The sequence below is a fragment of the Apteryx rowi genome, unplaced genomic scaffold (genome assembly GCF_003343035.1).
Source record: "Apteryx rowi isolate R43461 unplaced genomic scaffold, aptRow1 scaffold_219, whole genome shotgun sequence".
In the NCBI taxonomy this organism is placed as follows: domain Eukaryota; kingdom Metazoa; phylum Chordata; class Aves; order Apterygiformes; family Apterygidae; genus Apteryx; species Apteryx rowi.
Genome location: NW_020448519.1, coordinates 12,463 through 38,599, shown reverse-complemented (window position 1 = coordinate 38,599; position 26,137 = coordinate 12,463). Strand labels below are relative to the sequence as shown.

General features: G+C 40.6%; 1 protein-coding gene across 2 annotated transcripts; it reads left to right on the top strand.

The window, feature by feature from the left end:
* Nucleotides 1–20,882: 20,882 nt before the first annotated feature.
* Nucleotides 20,883–25,693, top strand: LSM8 (LSM8 homolog, U6 small nuclear RNA associated). 2 transcript variants are annotated; one of them, XM_026064502.1, is made up of 4 exons: nt 20,883–21,021; nt 22,058–22,098; nt 23,535–23,662; nt 25,440–25,693. In XM_026064502.1, exons 1-4 carry the CDS (start codon nt 20,991–20,993, stop codon nt 25,528–25,530), a joined length of 291 nt encoding a protein of 96 aa, XP_025920287.1. In that variant the 5' UTR covers nt 20,883–20,990; the 3' UTR covers nt 25,531–25,693. The 2 variants fall into 2 exon arrangements, with proteins under 2 accessions (XP_025920287.1, XP_025920286.1); XM_026064501.1 differs by lacking the exon at nt 20,883–21,021 and having other exon boundaries at nt 21,171–22,098.
* Nucleotides 25,694–26,137: the final 444 nt, after the last annotated feature.

Genomic DNA, 26,137 nt, shown 5'->3' with positions numbered 1-26,137 from the left:
AAACCCTCAATGCATTGGTCAGTACTTTAATTTCCCCAATTGTCTATAAAGGCCTGCTGAAATAAATAAGTCCCTCAGTCATTGGATTTTCAGCCTGAATCTTTATTGTGATTATTATCATAAAGATACTGTATGAACCTAGAGATGAGTAAGTATAATTCTGGTACTGGGACACCTATTCTGTCCTGACCATATTCAGAAAATTCCCACTGATGCTGGAGATTTACACGCAGCGTAGACTGGAGAGCAAAACCTTCATTTAATGGAGAAATAAGCAAACAGTTATTTGGTTAGTTTAACTGTACAAAGATTAATAAAAGTATTTTACTTCAGAAGATGGGAAATAACTCAGATTTTATCAAAGCATCTGCCAAGCTACTAAATCGATAGATGATTTATTGAATGGGAAACTTAACCACTGTGCTTCTGTCCTTGGCTCAGGAAATAAAACCTTTGATATAATATTTGATCAAAGAGAAAATATTCTAATAAATTCCAGCGAACTTTCTATTTTCTACCTAACTCAACAGGTGTTCACCTTGGAATACAAGATTAAAGCCTATGCTTTCAGAATTAAAATCTGTAAGACTACACTTTTCAAAACAGTCTAGTGAACTAGGATATTTCCATTTTTACACTGAACTCAAGATAGTTAAATGATTTTTAGAGTGTACTAAGCATGCAGGCATAATGTTTCAAGGCCAGCATCTTAAATCTAGAGTCACTTAAAATCTTTTTAAAATTTTGCCTGTACTGCATTTGAAGTAGATTTCTGTTAGAGGCAATGCCAGTTTATGCAGTTTGTGTGTGTGTGTGCGTGTGTGTGCATGTGTGTGCGTGTGTGTGTGCGTGTGTGTGTGTGTTCACATATGTATATACATATATATATATAAACAATTCCTTTGGTTGCAAGACAGATGAATTGTGAATGGGTTCAGGTCCACCTTTCATTTCTAAGTTGTGGTAGGTAGGATAGTCAGAACATTTTCAAAGTCCTGTCCAAATATCATTCCAGCAGTGAAGGAGGAACTAGTTAGATAAATGGAGAAAAACAGCCCCCACCATAAGCATTTTACTCCTAGCACTATGGCCACTGACTTGTTCACAAGTCAAGAGTTCCTTGTCCATACTTTGATATAACCTATGAGGCACTAACACAAATTATGCTAAGAGATAGGAAGCTATTCTGCAGTTTATGGGATAAGAAATATTCTTGGAGAAACAAATGTGGACATAATTTTATAATTGCAAAGAAAGAGAGGGAAAAATGTATAAAGTGTAGAAATACTGGGCTTAACATGGGAGACGCAAAAAGGAGATCTACAAAAGGTTATGGTTATGCAGAATTGACTTCAGGAGGTACCTTAGTGATGGATGTGTCTTGTAAAAGCTCTGCAATGAGCTGAATTTCACTGAAAGTTGTTCACTCATTTGCTTTTACCTGTACTGATTCTGTATTTCCAGTACGACCCTGGTGAAGTCAGTGGGTCACATGGGACTCAAAGCACGATCTAACAGATAAAACTTAGGAGATATCCCTGGTTAGAAGAGAAGCAGCTAGTTATTCAGTTTATGGGAGACCAGACTTCTCACTGGACTTTGAATTAAAGGTGAAAGCCTACACAAGAAGGAACTAATTGACATGCTTGATTTGAGCTGTAGGACAGAAAGGGCAGCAGACGATTTTATTTACCATCTAGCCTTTGGCTTTGTTTAAAGCTGAGAAGACACCACTAGTCAGGCTTTTAAGTCCCAGCCTGGGAGGAGGAGAGATATTTAGCCTTTGGCAAATTAAAGTCTTTTGGAACCTCTGTTTCAATTTTGTGGACTGTATTTCTGTAAGCAGAGCAAGCTACTATATAGCACAGAAATATAGGACAAGTGATTTCAATGCACCAGATAGGTGGAGAGTGGGTATCATATCATCTGCATATGTTATAACAGTTCATTAAATGCAGTAAACTGCCTGCTAAATTTGCATAGTGGAAAGAGGGCATTTCATTTTTTCCTCTCTGTTTGAGAGAGACAAAGAATGCTGAATATATCTCAGCAGTCAGCATCTTAAAAGGTTTCCGTTCACTAAGGGGGAAGTACCTGGTAACACTCCAGTGGGGCCAGGCTCTCACCCTGTGCTCATCAGCTGCCTTAGGGCTCCTAATAGCTGAGATTGAAACACAGATTCCTAGACTAGAAGAAAATTTCCTCCAAGATTTTATGCAGTAAATCTTCACTGCTACATTGACTCTACATATGCTAAACATTTGTAGGGTCACGTAAGTGTAAAAGAAAGTATCAGGACAGACACCATTGTGGCTATGAAAGGAATGTTTTAATTCAATTGTCAAGTGGCAGGATTTCATTGTCAAGCAGCATCATACAAGAAAGCTTTGCCATCTACCTTGGGTGATCCTCAGGTGTCCGTCATTTAATATTTAAACTATGTTATGCAACTGACAGACATTTATATTTCCACTAAAAGTTACTTGTTCCACAAGAATCCTTAAGAGATGTGTTTTCTCTTCAACCTATTTACAGTATATAATTATTTTAAAACAAAAAGAATGTTAGTGCCTTTGCACATCCCCTTTTGACAGTAGTCACCTTGGATTATAGTAGAAATTACTCAGTTTGAAAGGGATGTGTTATTTTTATTGACTCATATTTATATGCCCCAAAATACCATTTGGTGTGGGTGGCGGGGGAGCCTCCACCAACAGGCTGATTTGTTCTGTTACTACATGTTCTTTGAGATTATCAACAGACCGAAAAAACTGAATCTGCCATATGTCTATACTCAGCCATCCTCCATTTCGTTGAATGTTTAATTCCTATTTTGCAGAGCTCTGGCTTTTACCCTCCTGAATCATGCTGAATAGAAACTTAGTACTCAGGTAAATTCAATGAACTAAAGCTAAGCAAGACCATTCAGATCATTCATCTGAACTTCTGCACCTCATGTAATTCTTCCTAGTCAAACCCAATCAATTTGTGGTAGAAGCAGACTATATATTTTAGGACAATATCCATCTTTTTGGTCAGCTGCAGAGAGCCTGAGAGTGTGGGGCAGAGTATCAAGCATTTTTCTGAAGAAAGAAAATGGAAATTGGTAGCAGATGTAGCTATACAATCTTACCAATTGAAAATGGCACTTTTTGGAATGATGAGATAAATTAGAGTTTTTGCAGCAGTGTATAGGTTTTGGAATATATCCTTAGACACTGGATAACTTCATGTCCTCTATGTCTCTTGTTTCCTCTCTCTTGCAGTCTCATGAAGACATAACTATTTCTAAAGAGTAAAGGAGATAACGAGTCCAAGGATAGTGTTGCATACAGCTGAGGGCAACTGACACCCAACAGTCAGGTCAGCAGCTACTTGCAAGAATGTTTTAGTCCCTATAGTAAGGGCAAGTAGCTTTTCTGGCTTACCATATTACCTCAAAGTACAAATACAGGTGTGACTTTATTATCAACAACTGCAGGATACATCATATTAATGCTGCTTACTACCAAATAAGCAAAGCTACAGCCAAGTAAGATTTGACCAGCTCTTAAACATTGCCATGGTGGGAAGTCTGAGATCTGGCATTATTTCTCAGGCTCTGGTGCCGTTCTTTGTTGAATCACACAGAATCACAGAATCGCTGAGGTTGGAAGGGACCTCTGGAGATCATCTAGTCCAACCCCCCTGCTCAAGCAGGGTCACCTAGAGCACATTGCACAGGATTGCATCCAGGCGCGTTTTGAATATCTCCAGAGAAGGAGACTCCACCACCTCTCGGGGCAACCTGTTCCAGTGCTCTGTCACCCTCACAGTGAAAAAGTTTTTCCTCATGTTCAGATGGAAGTGTCTGTGTTTCAGTTTGTGCCCATTGCCTCGCGTCCTGTCGCTCGGCACCACTGAAAAGAGTCTGGCCCCATCCTCTCGACACCCTCCCTTCAGATACTTGTACACATTGATAAGATCTCCTCTCAGCCTTCTCTTCTCCAAGCTAAACAGGCCAAGCTCTCTCAGCCTTTCCTCATAAGAGAGATGCTCCAGTCCCCTAATCATCTTTGTGGCCCTTCGCTGGACTTGCTGCAGTAGTGCCACATCCCTCTTGTACTGGGGAGCCCAGAACTGGACGCAGTACTCCAGATGTGGCCTCACCAGGGCTGAGTAGAGGGGGAGAATCACCTCCCTCGACCTGCTGGCAACACTCTTTCTGATGCAGCCCAGGATACCATTGGCCTTCTCGGCCACAAGGGCACATTGCTGCCTCATACTTAACTTGGTGTCCACCAGCACTCCCAGGTAAGGGAGTTAGGTCAAAAGAGTTAGGTCAAAACTGTTTTCTCCATTGTTTTTTTTTCTCTCTTTCCTTGTACCCCATCAGTGACTACATGCTATGCAGGACTATTTCTTCTACCAAATCAGGGACTTTATCATAATCTGCCATAGACAAGTGATGTCCTTTGCATTCCCTGCTACTTGCTGTAGTCTTCAGAACAGCCTCAATCTAGTTTATATTATCACTAGACTATTTTCAAGGCAAGTAATATACTCTTTTTTACAAGAGCAGCTTTTCACTGGTTCCACACTTGCTAACTTCCTTGGCCTTCAGAACTCTCTGGGTAACATTCCTAGGCCTGAGCCTATAAAGTGCTGGTGTAATTCACAATGTGCTGCAAAGGCTTTTACGAATCTCTACCTGCAATAACAGACATGTGGGCTGCATCTTGGTTTGGGGCATGGTTTATGTGTGCGGTGGCTACTATTTAACTGTATGAAGCTTGCCTTTAATTTTCTCCTCGCTCACCGTACAAAAGCGAGCCAAATGGAAGATAAAAAGTGACTTCATACCAGCCCCCTGGACATTGCTTCCTCCCTGCTATATCTGGCAAAGCAGCTGCCCAGCAAGGAGCTGGGGGAATCAGGGAGTAGGGGAAGAGAGAGGGAGGCATGTCAGTGTACACATAAAGCACAGGAACTAGGGGCCAGTAGGAAGGCCCAACAACACCTGAAGTACAGGGAACTTGTGCGAGGAGGGCTACAGTTGAAAAGAGCTGGTCAGGCAATGATAGGTATAAGGAGGTGAAAGTTGGATACAGGATTTTGGTGTGAAAAAGATCTTCCACATTCCTAGAGTGACTGGAGCAAAGGAATTTTTGAGGGAAAGGGGGGATAGGAGTCATTTTGGCAGAGAGGTGGAAGATACAGAATGAAGTTTTGGTGCAGGCCAAGGCATATGTCAGTGCAAACCATTATAGCAAAGAAGTATGGGTGAGCACAATCTAAGGAAATCTGGGAACTGCTAGTTTAGTGAACTGACCGCAGAATAAGACTGGAAAATATCTGAGCTCTAATCCCGTCTTAAATACTGATTCAATGTATTGCCTTTGGCAAGGAATTGGATAAACTGGATTAATTACGTCTGTGTACCTATTTCAAAGAGCTGCTGTAAGGATTAATTAGTTATTATTTGTAGATGACTTTGAAGATGTAAATGTAGAACTGTATAATTAAGTGAAATTATTAGACATAAGGTTATGTGACTTTGATGTTTTCCTATAAAGCATAAATTAATATCATGCCATCTATTTCCCTTTTATTCTCAGGCATATATGTAATGATGGATAAGGAATTAAGGTGCCTGTAAAACATTCCTACACAATGGTTGCATGAATGAAATCAATCTTATAAATAAGGCAATACTGAAACTATAAAGATTAAAACCATAAAAATTAGGCTTACATATTGAGCTTCTTATTGATATTCAAAGATTTAGGGAATCTGAGGTAGGCCATTGTTGTTTTAAAAGATTGTTTTATCTATAGAAATTGAGTCTTAGGTTGCCTTTCAACCCTTAGGAATTGTGGCTATATCCTGATCTTCACTGCAGAAGTATAACTCCACTACAAAGAATGGATTTACTGATTTACCCATTATAAAGATTAGAATCTAATACTTGAGCTGTGTCTGCTAGGGTGACATGCTAGCCAACATACACATATGTCAGTGACTTCTCTGGGGCAAGCTCAGGAGAGAGTACATGTGAAGGTTTGGTAAGATGGATTTTATCCAGCTCATACTAAAAGAAAGGGGGTGATATTCTTGCTGGCTCACAGCTTCAGAAAGCATAAACTGCCAGAGACACACTAAATCAAGTGGCACTACACAAATTTATGTCATCATCTCAGGCCAAGCTGGTTAATGTCAATGCTAGAGTCATCTTTGAAGGTAAGTTTTTTTGGTTCTGTGCACTTACCCACATGAGTGAAACTGAGATGCTGATGTTCTGCTATGGATTTTCACCATGGTACAGTACAGAGTAACTTTGTACCTGTGGTAGCAACAGTTTTTGGTGATAATAAAGAAAGCAGTATTTGTCATCATAAATGCCCCTGAAAAGCCTGATGGAAATCTGCTGTGGAAAGTTGCTATGTACTACCCTTGTTATCAAAGATTTGAATACTCATTTTTAATGGAATTCTATTGAATGTGTCTGAAAGGACACAACAGCCCCACCAGCACACAGTTTGCTTCTTGGTAAGTGCTGCTTAGCATTCAAACAATTACAACAGCATAAATGAAATTTTAGTTTTAATCAGTTGTTTTCCAAACAGCTTCTGCGCACTGAATTATTGCACAGGGTGTCTGTGTATGTTGCAGAGGGGATCTTAGACTCCTTCAGGGTCCAATCATTTCACTAATTTCTCATAACTCCTAAGATCTGTACCACCCTCCGCTAGGACCCATCTGCTGGCAAGAAATGGCACCTAGGGCACTATATTTCTCACTTAAAGTTTCTGAACAGAAACAAAGGTTAGCAAAATGACTGAACAGAAAAAAAGATGACTATGCTTGTATTTACCTATCTTTAGATCACATTCAGAAAGCTTCCTATATTCTATTAAGCTGTCAAACCAATTGCTAAACCACAGAGCTTCAACCCTTACGCAAGTCCGTCACCTCCTGTAGAAGGAAACCTGCAGCTGACCTCAGCTGGTGAAAGCAGGCATCCTTTAGCACTCAGCTTGGATTCATCCTCCCCTCTCTGGGCTCTTTCGCCTCGTCTTCCTCCTACCGCCCTCACCCCCAGAAGAATTATTGCTTATTAATTTATTCAGGACACAACGTCAATATTCACTCCCCAAAACTCTTCCCTGCTTTCACCACCCAGGGACAGCCTGTACCCCTTGCCAAGGGCAGCTCCAGGCATTCCTCTCTTGACTGGAAGCAGCACCTGGCAATGAGGGCCCCAGGCTCAACTACATGTTCAGAAATCATTAGTCCACTGTGAAGCAAAATGTTCTCTCTTAATTAGTAAGGGGCTGTTCAAACCTCATCCTGAAGCCTTCCCATATATGGAAACTTGTATTATATATAAGCATATACATATGTTTATACACTTTGCCACCCCTTACACAAACATATCCTTGCGTTAGTGGCTCTTGTTTGATATTGGATGTGGCAGTAATTAATCATGTGGAAGTGATGAGGTTTGGTGTGACAGATCCCTAAAGCAATCTTTGAGGGATACTCTGACAGGCTGCTATTATTTGCTAGATATGTCAATAGTTAGTGAAGATTTCATACAATTCTTTATGAAGGGAATTTTCTTCAGTAGCATGTTGTAGAAATCAGTCAGCATTTCCTTTTCTCAGCCAGACTGCTTAGTTACAATTCATATGCCTGTTTTCCAAACCCCATGGATTACAGACATTCTGAGTCCAGAGGTTTACTGAATAAAAAACTACAGCAAGTGAACTAGATGCAGGAAGGAGGTCTGTTTTATAGAAAAGATGTGGTGCGCAAATGCCTGCTTAACAAAATGCAATGCTCAAGGGTTAAAGTACTGTGCAGTGATGGATGACAGCGTGATTACATGTACAATAACATAGCAACTCAGAAGAACTTTGAATTGTCAGAGTCTGTTTGGGTGAGATGGAAAATGTTTGCCAGAAGGTTTTTGTAACTACCTGTTCTTTCTTGAAATACTGTGGTATCTTTAATTTCTATCTGAATTACACAAATAGAAAGAAGAAAGCTTGCAGTTTAATCACATACAAAGGACTGTAGCTCTCATAGTTCAGCATAGACACATTATTACACTGCTCTAAATTATCTTTGCATGAAAACTTGACCAACTAAAACGTATCTGAATAGTCTGAAAAATCTTAGAAAAGTAACAGAACTTTTTTTTCTTCTCTCTGGAAACCTTCCTGCAGTTATCAAGAAATGCTGATGGGGTGCTGAGTATTCCAGACACAAAGGATCTGGTTTTCCATTACCTTGTGTTTGCTTAAAGTGAGTACAAATGGCTGTAAAAAGTGGGCAAACTGAAATTCTCTATTTACTTGCACACCATGTGCAATCTCTGCATCCCACTCTCTACACCGTCATTATAAATACATATAGATATATATATAATAATGTATATATATAAATGTAGAGTGCAGAAAGATGGCTCTATGGAGGCTGAGAAAAGAGGAGAGCTGAACTGAAGCACTCTGATTTTGTAGAATCAGCATCAGACCTACCCATAGATGTGAATTGCCAAGATAAATGCAAAGAATCAGCTGGCCTGGACCCCCATCCCTCTGGTAGCCAACTCCTCCAGTTGTTTCACTCCCAGACTCCAGCTGCTGGCACTTAGCCCTCCAGACACAGCCCTGCACACACAAGGGAGAGCTCCGCACCCAGGAAAAGAGTTAAAAATCAAGTTTAATAAGAAAATGGGACAGATGGCACTGATCAGGTGCAGGGCACAGCCAGGCAAGCATACTGACCAGCAGCCTGCTTATATGCAACCAGCCCCTGCTGTCCCCTTATCCCTCTATTTTCCCATGCTTGTTCCTCTCCAAACCACCCTGATCCCCTCTGTGTCCCTGCCTTTGGTTCCTCTCTTCAACTCCCCATAATAAGCTTTGTGCAGTCCCAAAACGCTCTTCCCCAGCATCCAATCATGTGTCCCAACCCCCACACAGTAACCCCTATGTCTGTAAGGGGACCCGGAGCACCTCAACTGCTCGCTCCTGGCCACGGGTGTCCCCTGGCCCGTGGGGTTGGGGGCTCTCCTGGGATGGCTTGGGGAGCTGCCAGGTGGGGGTTTGGGTCTCTGACTGGGTTATTGGGGTTTCCCCACCTGCTGTCATTGTGCCTCTGGTCTCCTGCATGTGGAGATAAGCCTTTTACAGCCTGATCACTGTGGGCCAGGGTATTATTCGGGTTCCCCCACCAGCCATCGTTTCTCTGTGCTCCTTTGTGTGTAGGGGGGAGCTTTTTTTCACAAAATCTAAAAAAAATGTAGCCACTTCTCTCCTCCCTCTGCACTTGCAGTCTGCTCATGCTTTGCTGGCTGGAGTTGCAAAGGTGAAATTCAGACAGCTATGTCTTTATGGGGTGCCTCCCCTGCCTTGGTGATGGTGCTGGGTTGAAAGGATCTCATTGGGGCCCTCTTCTGCTTTCTGACATGTCAGTTCTGATCACAACAGCTCTACCCGGCTGCCTCCACCTGTCTCCCAGCTCTGCCCATCACCTTTATACTATTGTCTGTACTCAGACAGCAATCTACACAATATAAGCTTAGGAGAGTTTTTACCGCCAGCTTGCAGTTTTCACCACTGCTTACAGGTACCTCTTTCTTCCATCTGTCTCTCTCTCTCTTAGCTTTGTCCAGGTTCTCTCTTATTTTTCCAGTCCAGTCTTGAATTCTAGGAAAACAATTCAGGGGTGGTACCATTTTTTTATCTCAGAATTCAAGACCCCAAACTACCACAAAATCAAGGTGCAAATGATGCCCACTGAATCCAGTCAATTGCTCTTCATTCAGAATCCAATGCTGACAGAGAAAACTCTCCTCTACAGTGAGGGACCGTCTACCTGGAAGTCACAGGGAGCGCTGTGTTGCTCTTATTCACTAATGGTGCCAAAAGATGTGTCTCTATTCTGTAAGGCAAGGGCCTGTAAACTTTTAGAGCTGAGGACCCAAACTGTTTCCCGTATTAGAGGTTAATATATGAGTCAGCAAGAAAAGAAATTTTACTTCTCAAACAGGCAAGCTGCTGCTCATCCCTGATGTGCAGTATTCTGTATCTGTGTAAGGCAGCAGCTCTTACTCCTCTCAAGTTCTGAATTCAGGGGACATTGCAACTCCAAGAACAGAAATGTCAGTGATCACCTAGTAGAAAACATCTTGTCTCTGTATAGCATAGAAGTCCCTAGATTCTGACAAAATTCAGCGGGAAACAGAAGCCCCTGTCTCTTACAGATTCCTCCTTCAGTACAGCATCATTTCTGCTATCCAAACGTTGCAACCATGTTCTCAGCTGCTGATCCCCTACTCCAGGGCCCTTAGATCACAGGGCTTGCGTCTGACACATTGTGATAGACTGCTTTACATTCCTCAGTAACAATGTGCAAAAAAAAAGGTAAAGACCTGTATGAGGAAAAAATACACAACATGAAACAATACACCTGGGTTGCTACCCACCCACTCCCTAAATCTAATGCACTAGCATTGTTCAAAATCTGTTTATAAGAGTATTAGCTGGCATAACCTTGTTGCCAGCTTCCTTCATGCTCTTTTTCCTTCTGTGTTCAAACATCTGCCTTGGAATCGCTGCACTGTACAGAGGCCCCTTGCTGGACATCTAAACCCGGCGTAGCAATTGTACCCTTCAAAACGGAGGCTTTGTTCAGCTGGAACATTACTGATTAATCAGCAATTCAGCACAACAATGCTTTAAAGTAAAAAATTGACCTGCTTCAGAAAACCTGGCATTATACTTGGTATTGTGTGTTTCAATATATACACACAAGGTGCCATAATGAACAATTCTAAAGCTGAGCATTTTTTGGGAAAGATTTTAGCCTTGAGGTTGATGCATGTTTCAGGAATTCTTCCTACCTTGAAACAACTTGCAGCTAGATATATACATCCTCATCACAACGTCTCCTGTAAAAATAATATCTCTCCGTATAAAAGCAGTCCAGCAAAAAAAAAAAAAATAGCCTACATTCAAGTGAGTGTCTAAATAAGTTTGCCAGCAGAGACTAGATATAAGTTACCATCTCCACTTCATCCAGTAACTGGAGATAATTTTGTGGCCCTCACCAAACATGTTTTCATAATACAATCATGTCATGGCTTAGCTTGTATTTCAAGATTTTCAGAGAGTCTTGAAATGCATTTCAGAAATCACTACAAGGCAAACTCTTTGAAAGGAATTTTCTTAATCAACAGCAACGTGCTGCTTTATCATACCAAATGCATTTAGATATTAACAACATGATAAAGTTTTATAAACAGGTCTCCATTATTCACAGTAGCTGCTATTCAAGTGATATTGTTCATTTTGTCTAAATAATCACCACTTTTAGACTCAAATTGGGGAGCAATATTATACAGCAGCTACAAAAGAAAGAGAAGAGACTATAGATATATATAGGCTTTCTAATTTAATTTTAATATCATACTTGCATTTCTAACACAATGGTAATGTTCCCTAGGCACAGATTAGAAATCAGATTCAAATTAACCTGGGTTTGTACATGGATATAATGAACATGGGGTATATTCTTTGCAAAATAATCATAACACCCTCTTGCCAAAAAATAGCAACACTTTTTTCTGCTATTTCCTCTATTCCACAGCCCCTTTTCCATGTGCAGAACAGATCACCTCCTGTTTAAATACCACAATCGTGACTACAAAATACCAGAGTCAGCCAATACTAAAAACACTTATGTGCTGTATATGTTCATAATAAAGAAAGAAATTATGAAGGCACTTGCAAAAACAGATTGTGCATATTACCTTGAGGGCAACAGAGACTTGCACAGTGACAGTCTTATCTTGATATTGTGCTTCAAATTGTAGTGGCCTGTTTTGCCTAGGAGACAGCTAACTTTGGCACCTGCCTCATCACTTATCTGGCAAAACAGAAGACAGACCACTTTTTGAAAGCTATACAAACACCCTAATATGTCATGTCAGTGCTGTCAGGAATGGCAACAAATATTATTTACATGATCTTCTTTCAGATGCATTTAACTTTTTTTTTTCTTTTTTTGTTTTGTTTTTAATTAAAAGACATGTGAGCAGGTCAGGTAGATGATAACAGTGCTTCACCTCACATCTGGTGCACTGAGGTTTGTACCCCTCTGTCTCCTTCCAAGGCTGACAGAGAATGAATGCGACTAGCAAAGTACTCGGCATCTCTGGAAAGGGGAAGGGAAGGGGCAACATGGAAAATGCCAATGCATTCCCTATATCAAATTACATGTCAAGGGGGAACCAAGGGAACTTTCCCCAAAGACCAAAAGTACGCTGCAAAATAAACTGTTAGAAATTGCCTAAAATATAGTTCAGAAATCTGAATTCAGTTTCTACTGGTGGTGCACAGCAGCCTTAGGCAAATCACTTTTCCTTGCTTCCTGTTTGTAAAATGGAGATATTAATACCCCCTTCCTTCTGCAGATTGTCTTGTCTATTCGCTGTGTAAATTCCTTGCAGCCAAGACTTTTTGTCTTTCTTACTGTGTGTAGGTACAGAGTTCAGCAAAATCAAGCGCTAATCTTGACTGATGCCTTTTGCTGTCATTGTTATACTAATATTTAAAAATTAGTTAACTTCTATTTATAGTTCCACCATTGACTTTAAAAGGAATTCTGCTATTCCAGTGAATGTCTATGTGATTCAACTTACAGAGTCAGTAAATAATTACAATAATATTTACTAATCATTCTGGGTATTGTAATGCTTAATTAAGATGTACAGAACACTTCCCTACAATGAGGGAAGCATGAAAGTCCAGAACAATATTAATAGCAGTAGCAGCGTTACATTTGGAAATTTCATGCCTTCAAGACAGTTTCAATAGTCAATGACATACATACTTTTGCCAATGACTATAAAGAGAGGGAGTACTTATGAATGACATTTCACTCACTCCTCTTGCTATTCAATTAGATGTGGTTGATATGCTAAGTGGTTTTCGGTAAGAATGTAAGGGACCAGCAGGAATAGCTTTCAACAGCATTAATCAATAATGCAATAGCGCAGTGGTTGATAATGAAAAGGCCGCAGTTACTAACAGTTAGCACTGTGCTCTATGAAACACTGCTTTTCTCTCATGTGAGATACTATGGAGTAATGGTAACCCTTCTACGCCAGAGCTAGCTAAGCGTGCAGTCCAATATAAGGACATTTTTCAAAACCTTTCACAATTTTCCTCACAACTAGCAGAGCACTACAGAACCACCAAATTGACTCACAGTTTCAGACACTAGATGTACCCATCCAAATACCCCTGAAATTTCAGGGCACGGGTTTATCTGTGCCATTCATCACTCCGCAGTGACAATTAGGCTTTGGACATACAATCATGTTAATCCAAGAACAGTTCTGTCTCAGTTTAAAAGGAAAAAAAAATGTGAACAGGGTGATTCTTGCTGTGAAGTACATCTGCCTCAAACAAAAAGCTATTCCACTGGGCACACCACTTCAGACAAGGAATGTATCTTGTCACAACTCAAAGCCCAGCTTTTCTGGTTTGCAGAGATGTTCCCCAATTTAGGCAATCATTGCAAACAGGTCAACTGAAAGGCTTTCTTCCTCTGCCAGTCATCCTTACCCCTACTGTTCCCTGTTGTCATGACCCCTCCTTCCTCTCCAGACACCCTTGTGCTGGCCACAGCCCAGAATCCAGAGTGTGGGATATACTGTTGTCTTGTTCATACCTAAGGCCTCTCTATCCCCCTTCCTTGCATGACAGCAAAGTTGCCAGCTCGGAAGCACTGAGCCCAGGACTGATGCCACATGTCTGCCTGTTTGAATCATAGGTTACTGCAACTGGGACATGCAAGTTCACTGAAGTCATTTCTTCTCCCGTTAAGCTGACTGACCAAAACTAACAGCTAAAAAGACTCATCACTGTAAGGAATCTCAAGTGCCAGCAGAACACTAACCAGAGGATGTGAAGATGGTACCTGAAAGGACCAAGGGAAGAGCTGGCACATACCCTGGTGGTGAATGAAGAAGCCAATCGCAATTACCAAGGAGATTCTGGGGTTTGAAAGGGAAAATATTCAGCTGGAGCAGTAGCTTGCAAAAGCCTAGGCTAGACATAATGACAAAACAGGCAGCACTCTTCAAGACTGTGAAGAAAGTAGAGCCCCTGCCTTCCTTGAGTGCCGCATCTCTCCACTGCTGTTGGTGCAACTCCCAGGAAGCTTTATCCTGAGTGTGGGCGCTCCTTTGTGGAGCTTGGCACTTTCTTTGCTTGGGCTTCAAGGTTTGCCTCTCACAGCATAGCCCACTGACAAACTAATGGCCATCCCCCCTGCCCTTTGGTTTTATGCCTATGATAAAACATAGTTCAGTGCCTGTTAATAGAAAGGCAGGTTCTCCTTTTCTTCCTCTTCTGTTGATCATTTTTCATTTACACGTAGGATTTCCCGTAACAGAAACAAGGATTTCAGCACCTGTTCTGTGCAGAATCAAAGCTGCAGTATATTCCTTCTCCGCTTCAAAAATTACTTTAATGCTCCTGGTGCCAAAAGACTCCCCTGTGGTACAATGAATAACCTAGTTCACAGAATAATGGTGCCATGTGAGTTACAAAGCAGATTCACATTGATTTTTTAGTGCAATCTACATTAAATCTGGCAGTAGGCAGCATGTAAGTCACCTCTGAACACAGCCCTTTGACCATGCACTATTCCTTTTACATAGTGATCATGTGGCACAGAGCAAATGAGACAAGAAATGGAAAGGGGTCAAATGGGCATCATTACAGAGAGTATTAAGATAAAGAACCCTAAATTGAAAACTGGAAGATCTAGTCATCTTAACAGAGGCTAACGATTAGGATCAGTGCTTTTACAAGATGAATTATACTTTGAAAAGTAGGGACTCTACCAGAACAAAAAGCCTGTTTCATGTGAGCAATTTAGCAAATGCAATTTCAACTATGACTGTAAAAAATGATGAACTTGACAAGCTAGTAAATGTCAGTTACTTGAAGTTTATTATTCATTTTAGGCAAAATACTGTTGTCTTACTACTCTGCTTACAGCAGATGAAAACGAAAACCTATTTGGTCTGTAATTCTGTATCTATAGGTACATGACCATTAGGATTGGCATTTTTCCCTCAAATATTTCATAACATCCCCCAACATTGTTATCTAAAACAATAATGGTACTGAACTTCTGCAGCTGTTTCCAGCTTCTTCCATTAAAAAAGAGGAAAACAGAAAACTCTGTTTTCCTGAAAACAGAAACATGCAATATTATTTTTTATGCTAACACATTAGGTAGGCATGCAAAATCATTAAGACTGCTACTGTATTGTGCATATGTTAGCAAAAATTGTTGGGAAAAATGTACACTTGCTCATATAAGGGAGCTCTGAGTAAAATTATTTTTTGCAATGTTTCCCATGAAAGCACCATTTGTTATCATAACAAACAAAATCTAGATCAGGTGTTTGCTAACTGAGTTTCTAAAGATAAAAAGCACTTTGGGACTACTCATGAGATAGGTTTGTTCCCAATGTATTGTAACTTATATTCAGTGTCTACTTGGAATTTTCAGATTGTTAACCTTCTATAAAATTTTCTAGTTGTTTCATCGCAACAGCCTGTCATTTGGTATAATAATATACTACCTGAAATACATCTCAGGCTAGATTGTGGCTAGTCATGCATCAGATAAACAAGATCTTTCTACTTTCCTCCAGTTATCAGACAAAATCTGTGTCCTTGCACTGCTGATATCGTATGCCTAGAAGTTTCTACAGACACACAGGAACAAATCAGAGGTAAACTGATATCTCTGTTTTTTCTGCAGATATAAGCAGGAATCAATGACATTTAGCCAGCCTGGGTATGTATAAACTAAAGAAGAGCTACAGGGCTAGGCTGTTTTTATGGAGTGACAATTTGGGAATGTACATAAAAAATCAGAGAGATTTAAAACTTTGAGTCCTAGAAAGTATAAGAAATGCTGTCAGAAGGATCAAGGAAATGAGATTTAAGGGATCTGGGGGTGTTTAGTTCTTTTCTGGAGTATTTATTGTCTGATTTCTCTTCTTCAAGATCTACCACTTCATTATTCCTGACCTTAGGTGCTATTTTTTTCTTGAGCAGCAACTGGGCGATGCAATTCTTCTGGAACAGATTGAAATAGATGTTGCCCAATTTTGTGAATTTTTTTTAAAGAAATTTCTTAAAGCTCCTGTTCCCGCAGTCAGGTGATTATACTAGAGCTTCGGCTTTCAAGGAAGCCTGAAGAGCAGTAGGTTTTGAACCTCTCTCCATCAGATTTGACAGGGAAACTATTAAAGCTTGACATAGCATGGCACTGGGTAGTGGACAGACCTTTCCTCTTGCAAGAACTCTGCAAAGCTGTTTCACCCTTTAGCATGGCTGGTTCTATAAAATCTGTCTACTTCTTAATAGCTAAGAAAAGCAAAGTCACCAGAGGCCAGCAGGTTTGGGGATAAACAATACACCATGACAGCAGCAACAGATCACTCACTCATTCATCCCAGCAGCTTTAGGCCAGATAACAAGTTTACACACAGGAACTGCTTACAAATACACTCTACAGCTACCCTTGCAGTTTTCCTTCCTGCCCTGGCAGACCATAAAGAAGCAGAAAAGTGTGCAGAGACACTCGAGGGCATGATTAGATGGTTATGTAGCCTGCAGAAAGCATAACATAGAGCAACCACCCACCACAATTTTAATGTATGGAGAATCAATTACAGAAATAAAAAACTGATTTTAATTATGGGAGTAAGTGTAATTATCAAATAGGCTGTATGCTAGAAAATGTAAGAGATAAGGAAAGGCTCTTTACAAAGCTGCTTTGTTTCTCCAGTTATTTGAGAGCTCTTTGGCCATTATACTCATATTCAGTTACTGATGGGCAGTGCTGCAGCAACTGAAGGGCAGAAATGAGCAAAAGGGTACCTAGCTGCAGGTTTCTGATTCTAAACCCAATGTTACATTGGCAATTATGGTCACCAGGAATATAATTTATCTGGCCTAAGATAAGTGTTAAACAGTGAAATGTCTGTGTCTGAGCTAGTCACCCTAGGCTCACTTTATAGTCAGTGGAGAGACACAGACATCTTCAGTGGAAAATGCATCTCATCCTATGGTAGAAAACTATTTTTCTCTGTAAAGAGGACTAGAGCAACATGCTCAGACTTAGATACTTTATTTCTAAAGTTAGACTCAAGGGATATTGACCAGCTAGAGAGAAATGATGTTCAAGCCTGCTTATTCACTTCACCTTAAATGTCACTGGATTTCTCTGCTGAAAGAAATCTTGTAATAGCAACAAGAAGCTAAGATTTCCCTCTGCTGGACAAGTAGTTTAACCACAGTTTCAGATTCTTTCTTGGTGGTGTAATAAACAGCCTAATAGATAGTTGATGCTTTCTCTGCATGTGGCTTATATTTTGGTTCCTGAAGTTAGGTACCCAGGCTTGGCCACGTTAGGTGCTTCACAACAGCTAGCACGCTCAACATAAAGGAACTGCTGAGAGCATAATTCCCACTTCCTCTGCTCAGGATCTCTCCACCTTGCCCTGAAGGCAGGCAGCTATGCCCTTCTTCTAAGTCTTATTTTTCAAGTCTTAGTCCTTCTTTTATAAAATAAGAAAAACAGGCCTTCTTTGTTTTTCAGGGACACTGCTAAAATAAAAAGATAAATTAGATTCGTAGGGGATCAGATATTGAGGTAATGTGGCCGTGAAAGTATTTAAGATTTTATCCTACACCCTTGTATCCTAATGATCTCACATTTTTGGTCTTTGAAAATTTTCATAGGGAAGAAAGAAAAGTATGAAAAGGAGAAACAAAATGTAACGCCACAAAAATTATCTTCAGCCTCTTAAATGTAATACATAATAATTACTTCCAATCCTGGTATAAGGTTCAGTGGCAGTTAAGTTTTTTATAATAAGAGCTTAAGAGGATGGCATTATGTAATGCTCAGCTGCAAAAGTATTTCATGTTCTCTAATATCTCTTGTCATGTTTTTGATAAGGCCTGAGACACCAGACAAATTCCTGAAAAACTGGCTTGGTGCAGTTACCTTCAGAGGTTCCAGGAGGTGTCCATCATTTTTCTCTGGCCAATTTGCCTTAAAAACCTTCATTTTGCTTCCTTTGAAGTAGCTGTGAAGGCTAATAAATGAAACAATCAGCATTTTTAAATATTGTCTGAAAATGATATACCCTAGGCTAATTTAAACAGGAGTTAGACACAGTTAAAATCTGCATCTCTTGCCAATCTGTCAGTAGAGTCTTCATTGAAACAAAAGGGAGTAGGACCAGTACTGGCTGGGAAGATCTGAACTCTAGGTAGCATTTGTTGTAGTAAGTTGAAAAAAAGAATCACAGCGTACTTTTACAGTTGAAAGGCAAATACACAGAAATTATGGAATGCAGAACTGAGATGTTTTAGGCAGCCTTAATATGGCCTAGTTTGTATCTGCATCTTTTGCTACATTATCTGAGACTTTTTCTTTAGAGGACTCAATCAGTCAATAAGAACAAAGGATGAAACCTGATCTGTGTCTAGTTATTCAGTGTTTCTTTTGCAGAATTGGGAATGAAATGGATAATTTTGAATTTCAGTTTGTGTTTTAAACACCTGATCATTTTTTCTAGGTATCAAAAGATACAGTCTTTTAATATATGAAGACTTATGAAATTTACATGTGAAACCCCTGGACATCAAGATAACCACTTTCTTCAGAAAGTTAATTTCCTCATGTTTTTTCAAAATATTATTTGGGAGAGTTTTCTCCTACCAATGTCAATGCAGTGCTTCCAGGGAGTCTAATCTCCTGATGATATGCAGTTCTAATGTTACTTTAAATAACTTTATGAAGGCCATCACAATCACTATTCTTACTGGTAGACTGGAAAATAGTGACAGAGATGAAATTACTTTCTCAGTGTCATCCAAAAACTCATTGACAGAAGAGGGAAAGGAATTCCATATTCTGAGTCCCAAGTTACTATTCTGTCTACTGAATGTCATGAATTTACAACTAATATTTTTCTAGTCCAGAATTTATGCAACTTCATTTCACAATATGCTAGACTGAAAATAGTCCACTATTGTTTTTTCTGCTTTGAAATAACTTTTCTCATACAGCATTACACCTGAAAAGCTAGGCAGTCAGTACAATAAATAGCCAGTGAATACTGTCTACAGTCAAAAGCAGGCCGAAGAAAATACATTTTAAAGTGATATAATGAAGACTACTTGGGAGGTGGTGCTGAAACAGGGGCATTTACCTTGTATTTCAAAAAGTTTGCTAAGTATACTATTTATACTCTGGGAACTGTAAGAGGTTATACCTGTGTAACATTTTGGATACCAAAACCCACCAACAGACTGCTGTATTATTAAATAGCATTAGAGGGATTCATTCATGACAACTTTTAATACATGAAAATGAAGAGGATGCCTGTATGTACAACATACCGCAAAATATTTCTGAAAGTCTGTTACACGCTAACAATGATTGTATTATCTACCACAGGGAAGAATGGCTAAAGCAAATGACAGGGAATCAGTTTTACAGCTTAAATTAGTTCTGTTACTGAACGTCTTAACTTAATTTTGCTGAGATATTTCCTCTAGGCAGGCTCCCAACATTCTTGCAAATTTTCTTCCAGTGTCATCAAGTCCAGCAGACTTCATATACTCCTCTACTTCACAGGACTTTTGAATAGGCTGAGGAAACAGCGTACAATTACTACGACTGACGAGGAAGCATGGAAGGCAGTTATAATCAGGGGGAAATCAGAAAAAATAATGTGCCAGCAGAAGAGAAAGGGAGGAATGCTAGTGAAAGATAAAGCTACACAAGAGTCAAATGGTATGAGTCCCTGAATATACTCGCTTACAGATTAAGGTGAAAAGAGATTACTAAAACTATAAAATCCAAAACCCTGCATAAAAATCAGTTTACTTGATCTTTGCACACCTTTTTTAAAACATGTAAAATTTTGCTTGGATTGAGAAATCTGAACTACTGCATCTCTTCAAAGAAGTAGCACAATCTCCACTTAGGAGAGAGGTGGCCGAACAGGTCTGGGCTCGTACAGACAGCTTGGTGCCATGCCCATTCCACCATGGCATCTGGGTACAGCAACCCCCCCCTCCGCCAAGTCTCCCACCTCCGCCGCACCCAGGGATCCACCAGTTCCTCTGAAAGCACCTCTGGAGAGGGCTTCGCAGAGAGCCCTGCCACGGTAGCCCCGGACACCCACCCCCCGCCGCGCTGCGAGCCCCCCGCGGCAGGCAGCCAGCGCCGAGGGGAACAGGCCGCCTTCCCGCCCACGCCACAGCGGCAGCCTCAGGGAGCACGGGGGGGCGACGCTCCGTCACCCCCCTCCGTTTCGGGAGGGAAATCTGGCTCCCGCGTTAGCAAGAGAAATGCTGCTCCCGGGCAGTCAGCCCTCGAGCCGGGCACGGAAACGCCTCCCCCAGCCCAAGCCCCTCCACAGCCATGGCGGCGAGTGACAAGGCGGGAAGAGGCAGGGAAAGGAGCCACTGCACCTCCTACTCCCCTCCCCCCCCCGCAGGCGCCCCTACGGATGGTGCCATGTGCCGTGAAGGGGGCGACGTAACCCCCACGGCCCCCCGTCGCCGATACTTGGTACAGCTCACCCGCCCCCTCCCCGCCTCTCGGCACATGCGCAGCTACAGGGGCTCCGCGCGCCGAAGCGGAGCGAGCGCGGGAAGCAGTTGCGCCGTTTGAAATGTGGCCCGCCGCCGCGCCGCGCATGCGCAGCGGCTCTGGCGGCCCCTCGGCACCTCCTCCTGTTCCTCTGCGGGCGTTGCGCGCCTGCGCGCGGGGCCGCGCGTCAGCGGCGCGCGCCGGAGGTGGGCGCCGCCAATCTCGCCGGCGCTGTCTCGCGGGAGGTGGCTGCGGGGGCCGGCGCGAGGGGAAGCGCGGGAGCCGCCGCCATGACCTCGGCGTTGGAGAATTACATCAACCGTATCCTTGTGCCGCGCGGAAACGTCGCGGGGCGGCCGGGCGGGAGGACGGGCCCTCCCTCGCCTTGCCGCCGGCGCGGGGCTGGGTGCTGGAGGCGCTGCGGGCGGCGGGCGCCTGCGGCGCGGCAGGGTGCGACCTGCGCGGCGTTGCCCGGCCCTGGGCAGGCACCTGGGGAAAGGCCGCGGCCCCTGGCCTCCGGGGGGCCGCTCCCTGGGCGGCTGCGTTGCTTCGGGCCTTCCCCGCCGGCTCGGTTTCTCTTTCCGTGGGGCCGGCTCGGAGGTTGGCAGGGACCGAGAGAACAGCGCTGCCTCTGGTGCTGCGGGCAGGGTCACCGCAACGTTGCGCGCTCGCACCTTGCCCATACTGCCGTGATGAGGCAGACGGACGCAACGGACCTGGGCTCTTAACATCTATTTAGCCGTCAGCTTTACACCATTCACTCAAAAGCTGTGAGCTGGTGGTCTTGGAACCCTTTTCTTGCTCGGTTTCGGTACTCGTAGCAACCTGTTGTTGTTTTCAGTTAATTTGCAGATACAGAGGTACTAACTTGTAATCGCTCAGTTCGATGAAGATGTAATCATTAAATTGGGGTAGTCGGAGCTTCAGAGTAAGGGGAGGTAGAAGGCCCGACTCGAGGTCCCCACTGCTAAGCTGTTTTTAAGGACACGGCTTGAAGTGGCAGTCCATCTTGTTTATAAAACAGTTTGTTATACACTCAACATCTGATAGTCTGCTGCTCTGCTTCGGGGCAGTACATTGAGTAACAGGAAGACAGGTGGAATTCTGATCTGTAGTGTGCTTTTAATGATGATCATGTTTGCTTATGACTCCATGTTCAGGCTAAAGTGAAACTTTGATGCTAATGGTGTAATAAAGAGAGCTTGTCTGTTGTCAAATGTTGCTATCAACAGTGATGCCTATCTTTTGTTCTTATAGGCTCTTCTAGTTCCTAATAAAGCTTACATTATGGCTGTTTCAGAAAGTTGTAGTGGTTCTGTTTCAGATGTCTCAGAACATTTCCTTAATGAACTGTCAGGTACTGTTGCAGTAATTACTTCCGATGGAAGAATGATTGTGGTGAGACTTGTACTTTTTCACATCTTGTTTTGCCCCCATAAAGACTCTTCCGTGGGAATAAAGAAATGCTAGGGCATAAACACTTAAATGTTCACACCCTTACAGACTTTCTTTTTTAAGCTTTATTTTGTGTAACATGATTTAAACAGGTACTGGTTGTTGCCTGTGAGCTGTGCCCTTTGATAAACTCATCCATGCAAACGCTTTCTTTTGACTCTTTGTGTAAACGGCCTCTTTTATAGGAATGCGTAAGCGAATGCATTTCTTGTTCACTTCAGCATTTTGGTTTCCATCTAAAGAACTGTCTTTATTCAGTAAGCTCTCTACCTTAACTTTCATGTTAAAAACATTTCTTCTATATGCTTACAGAAAAAACATAAGTTGATAACTGAGGACTTGTGGAATTCTGTTTAAATCTGAAAAGCTGAGGACTGAAAAACTGTGTATTAGACTGTGTAATATTTTATTTTTATTGCTTCTCTGTTCTTTATTTTTACATACTCTTTTTTCCCCCCTCTCTCTCTCTGATACCTTTTGTGTTTTGAATTTAACTTAATGATATGATCATTGCATGAGGATTATATATTTCTGTTCATCTGTACACAGTTTAGTGTGGCTTCTGAAAGGAGAAAACAGTAAGAAGTAAAGCTAGGATATTTGTATTTTTAGCAGAAATATGTTAGCTTTGGACAATTCTCTGTCTGGTTGGAGCCAGTCTGGGAAACTTCGGTTGTGATGCAGGATGCCTTTCTACCAAAAAGATTTAATTGAATTGGTATATATGAATTGTTGTTACACAGTAAGATGGTATAAATGGTTATTATTACTGTTTAAGTGATAGTATCTTGTGCAAATCTAAATTTCTTAATCTTTGTGGAATTTACCATTAGCAAATGATGATATCATTTTTTCTAAACTCACATTGAAGTGGCACAGAAATTCTTTCTTTTGAGCTTTTCTGTGGAAAAAAGCTAATTCCTTTACAGAATCACCAATTAAAATTGTTCCTTAAAAATTATTTCAGTACTGCTGAATATAAAAATCTAATTTTTTTGTTCTTTGATTTTTTTTTTTTCATTTGCTTTCCTGAAATTTCCATACAAGAAAGGCTAAAATACCGTAGAAATAATAAAATTAACTCTCTGGAGAGCCATCATGGGCACAGAGGAAACTGTTTTTCTTCTAATACTAAAGATTACAGTAACTGTTAGTATGAACACTCAGTAGTAAATATTAGACAGTCTTCTTAAATTGATTACTACTTTTAAAGTTTTGTTCTCCAGCTGTACATATTTAAGCCTAAAAACAAAACTGAAATAAAGCATCTGTTCTGTAGTACCTTAGTAGTGCCACTTTACTTTTTAAGATATCCTTGGGAGCAAAGATGATAAATTTAAAAGGTAATTGAAGCACTTAATTTTTGTGTGCTTTTTCAGGGAACTCTCAAAGGTTTTGATCAGACCATTAATTTGATTTTGGATGAAAGCCATGAACGAGTGTTCAGTTCTTCACAAGGAGTTGAACAGGTTGTACTGGGATTATACATTGTAAGAGGTGATAACGTGTAAGTATAGTATATTCATATTTAAACCAATTTAATTAGGAGTACAGTTTATATATACAATCATGTATCTGTATGCATCTTGATAACCCAAGACATCCTACTTCTTTGTACCTGCAGGTAGCACAGATAAAGCTATCAAAGCTCAAGCAAATGGATGAATCTGTGTTGCTGTTACAGAAGTGATAGCATTGTAATGTTAAGATATTGTTGATCTGGATTAACTGAGCTGTAAATTAACAAACTCATATACTGATAGCAATCTAGGAAGGGTCAGTATAAAGCTCAGAGCATTTTCCTTGCTTCAGTCATTGTACAGATGTTTTTTATCCCAATCGGTGAATAGGGGAATGTACAGATGGAACAGAAGATGGAAGAATGAAGAAATGATGAGATAGTATTTACATGCAACAAGTCAGCAATCTGGGTATACCAGGTTAACTTCTAATGTTTGGGGGGTTTTTTAGGCGTAATAAGGGAGAGTTAAGATATTTGTGGAGATTACTTGGTAATCTGGAGAATGCTTGAAGGTGCTGGCTTGACAGTGTAGCAACTGGACAGTGGAAGCTGATGTAGTGGCTGATCAAGGGTGGGAGTTGATACTTGATATCAAATGCCATTACAGAATGAGGGTAAATGTTCATTGAAAGCAGAGAGAAGAGTAGCTGATGTGTCAAACAGAGATGGGAGGATTACAGGAGAAGTGGAAGGAGGGCCTGCTGAAATGGCCTGCTAGGAAGATGATTTTTGCAGCAGCATTCTGAAACGGATGGCAACAAAGTAAGATTATTTTTTATCAAAACCAGAAAAAAAGGATGTTGGAGCAATCAACATGTGAGCCTGGATAAGAATTTTGGTCTTCTAATTCTGATGGATATTTCTCAACAAAGATATGTCAAGACTTCCATTTTTATCAAAATGTGTTTATCTAATGTGTTTGAGAAAAGGGGTAGATTGGAGCGCTTTTCTGGAGGAAACAGTAACTTCAAAAAAGGGGACTGAGAAAATAAAGAAGCTATTGAAAAATAAATTAAAAGGAACAGTTTAAGGAGTAAAATGTTTTCAGGGATTCCATTGTGTGTCAAAGACACATACTAAAAGCTTGTAGTGAAATATCATCAATCAAAAAATTCAAATGTGGCAAGTGTCAAGACTGTTAGCAGAAAACTACAGAATAGAAGGGTATGGTAGAAGAAAGGTTGGTCTTTCTACTTGTGTTCCCTCTGAGCTAGTTCCCAACATCCTGAACTAGCACGACTTCTATTACCTTAATTGTCTTTTTTTCTCTAAGGCAGCTTAAGTCCACTACTGTTTTATTCCAGATAGTCTTAGCATAGCATAGGTGAAATACTATGTGTTCTCCCTTGAAGGATAAATTAATAAAATTTTACTAGGCTGTGCTGAAGGAAATTAATTTTGTCTTGCCTCTCTTATTTCATAGGCAGTTACAAATTGCTACAGTTACACATTACTCTTGAAAAACTATGCTCTTGCTAAAAGATTTCCAGCTTTTGTTTCAAAGACTAGCCTAAAACAGTTTAGTAGTATTTGATTCTTATAACCTATATCAAAGAAAACACTATTACAACCATTAGACTGTACTTATAACCATCAGAATCTGAAGTTCAAATGACAGAGGTTTAAAATAAAATTTTGTTTTTTAAAAAAAGTCTCAACTAGCAAGTTAATTTTGGCTTCCCAGATTTGTACCAGGGGATTTCAACAATTGGTAATCTGTTCTTTTTTTTATTATTATTATTTATTTATTTATTTATTACAGTGCTGTCATTGGTGAAATTGATGAAGAGACAGATTCAGCTCTTGACTTGGGGAATATTCGCGCAGAACCTTTGAACTCGGTTGTGCATTAAAGCAAAAATGCACAAGGACTCTGTAAATCTTTGGTTGTACAGACCTATTTAAACAGCGCGGACAGTTTTTACAAATTGTGTGTAACTTGTTTAGTCACCAGTTTTTTATTATGAATATATTATAATTTGACATGTAAATTAAAATTTCTACGTTTTACAAAGACTTTTTTCATTGGATTTACTTTGGGGTTTCATGCTATATAATTTCACTGTAAAATTAAAATATGTATTGGGAAATGCAGGCAATTTCAGTGATAGTCCTGATATTGTGTATATATACTTCATTCTTAAAGTAGAAATCTCATTCCTAAAGGTAAACCAATGTTTTGTATTAACACCAGTTATTTTGGGGCAGATTGAATAACAGTCAATTTAACAATCACTAACACTTTTTTTTTATGTAGGGTATTACTAGTAGTAGAGCTATTGAACAAACATAGTTCTGACTGTAAGTAGAAATTTGATTTTTGTGATTTCTAGGTAATGCAGAAAGTAAGAATGTTGCAAGCTTTCACAGTCAAATTAATGACATCCTCATGTAATTGGTTGTTTTTGTTGTTTATGAAACACTATTCTTTAGTCTCACAAACTGTATCAGAGTTGCAGA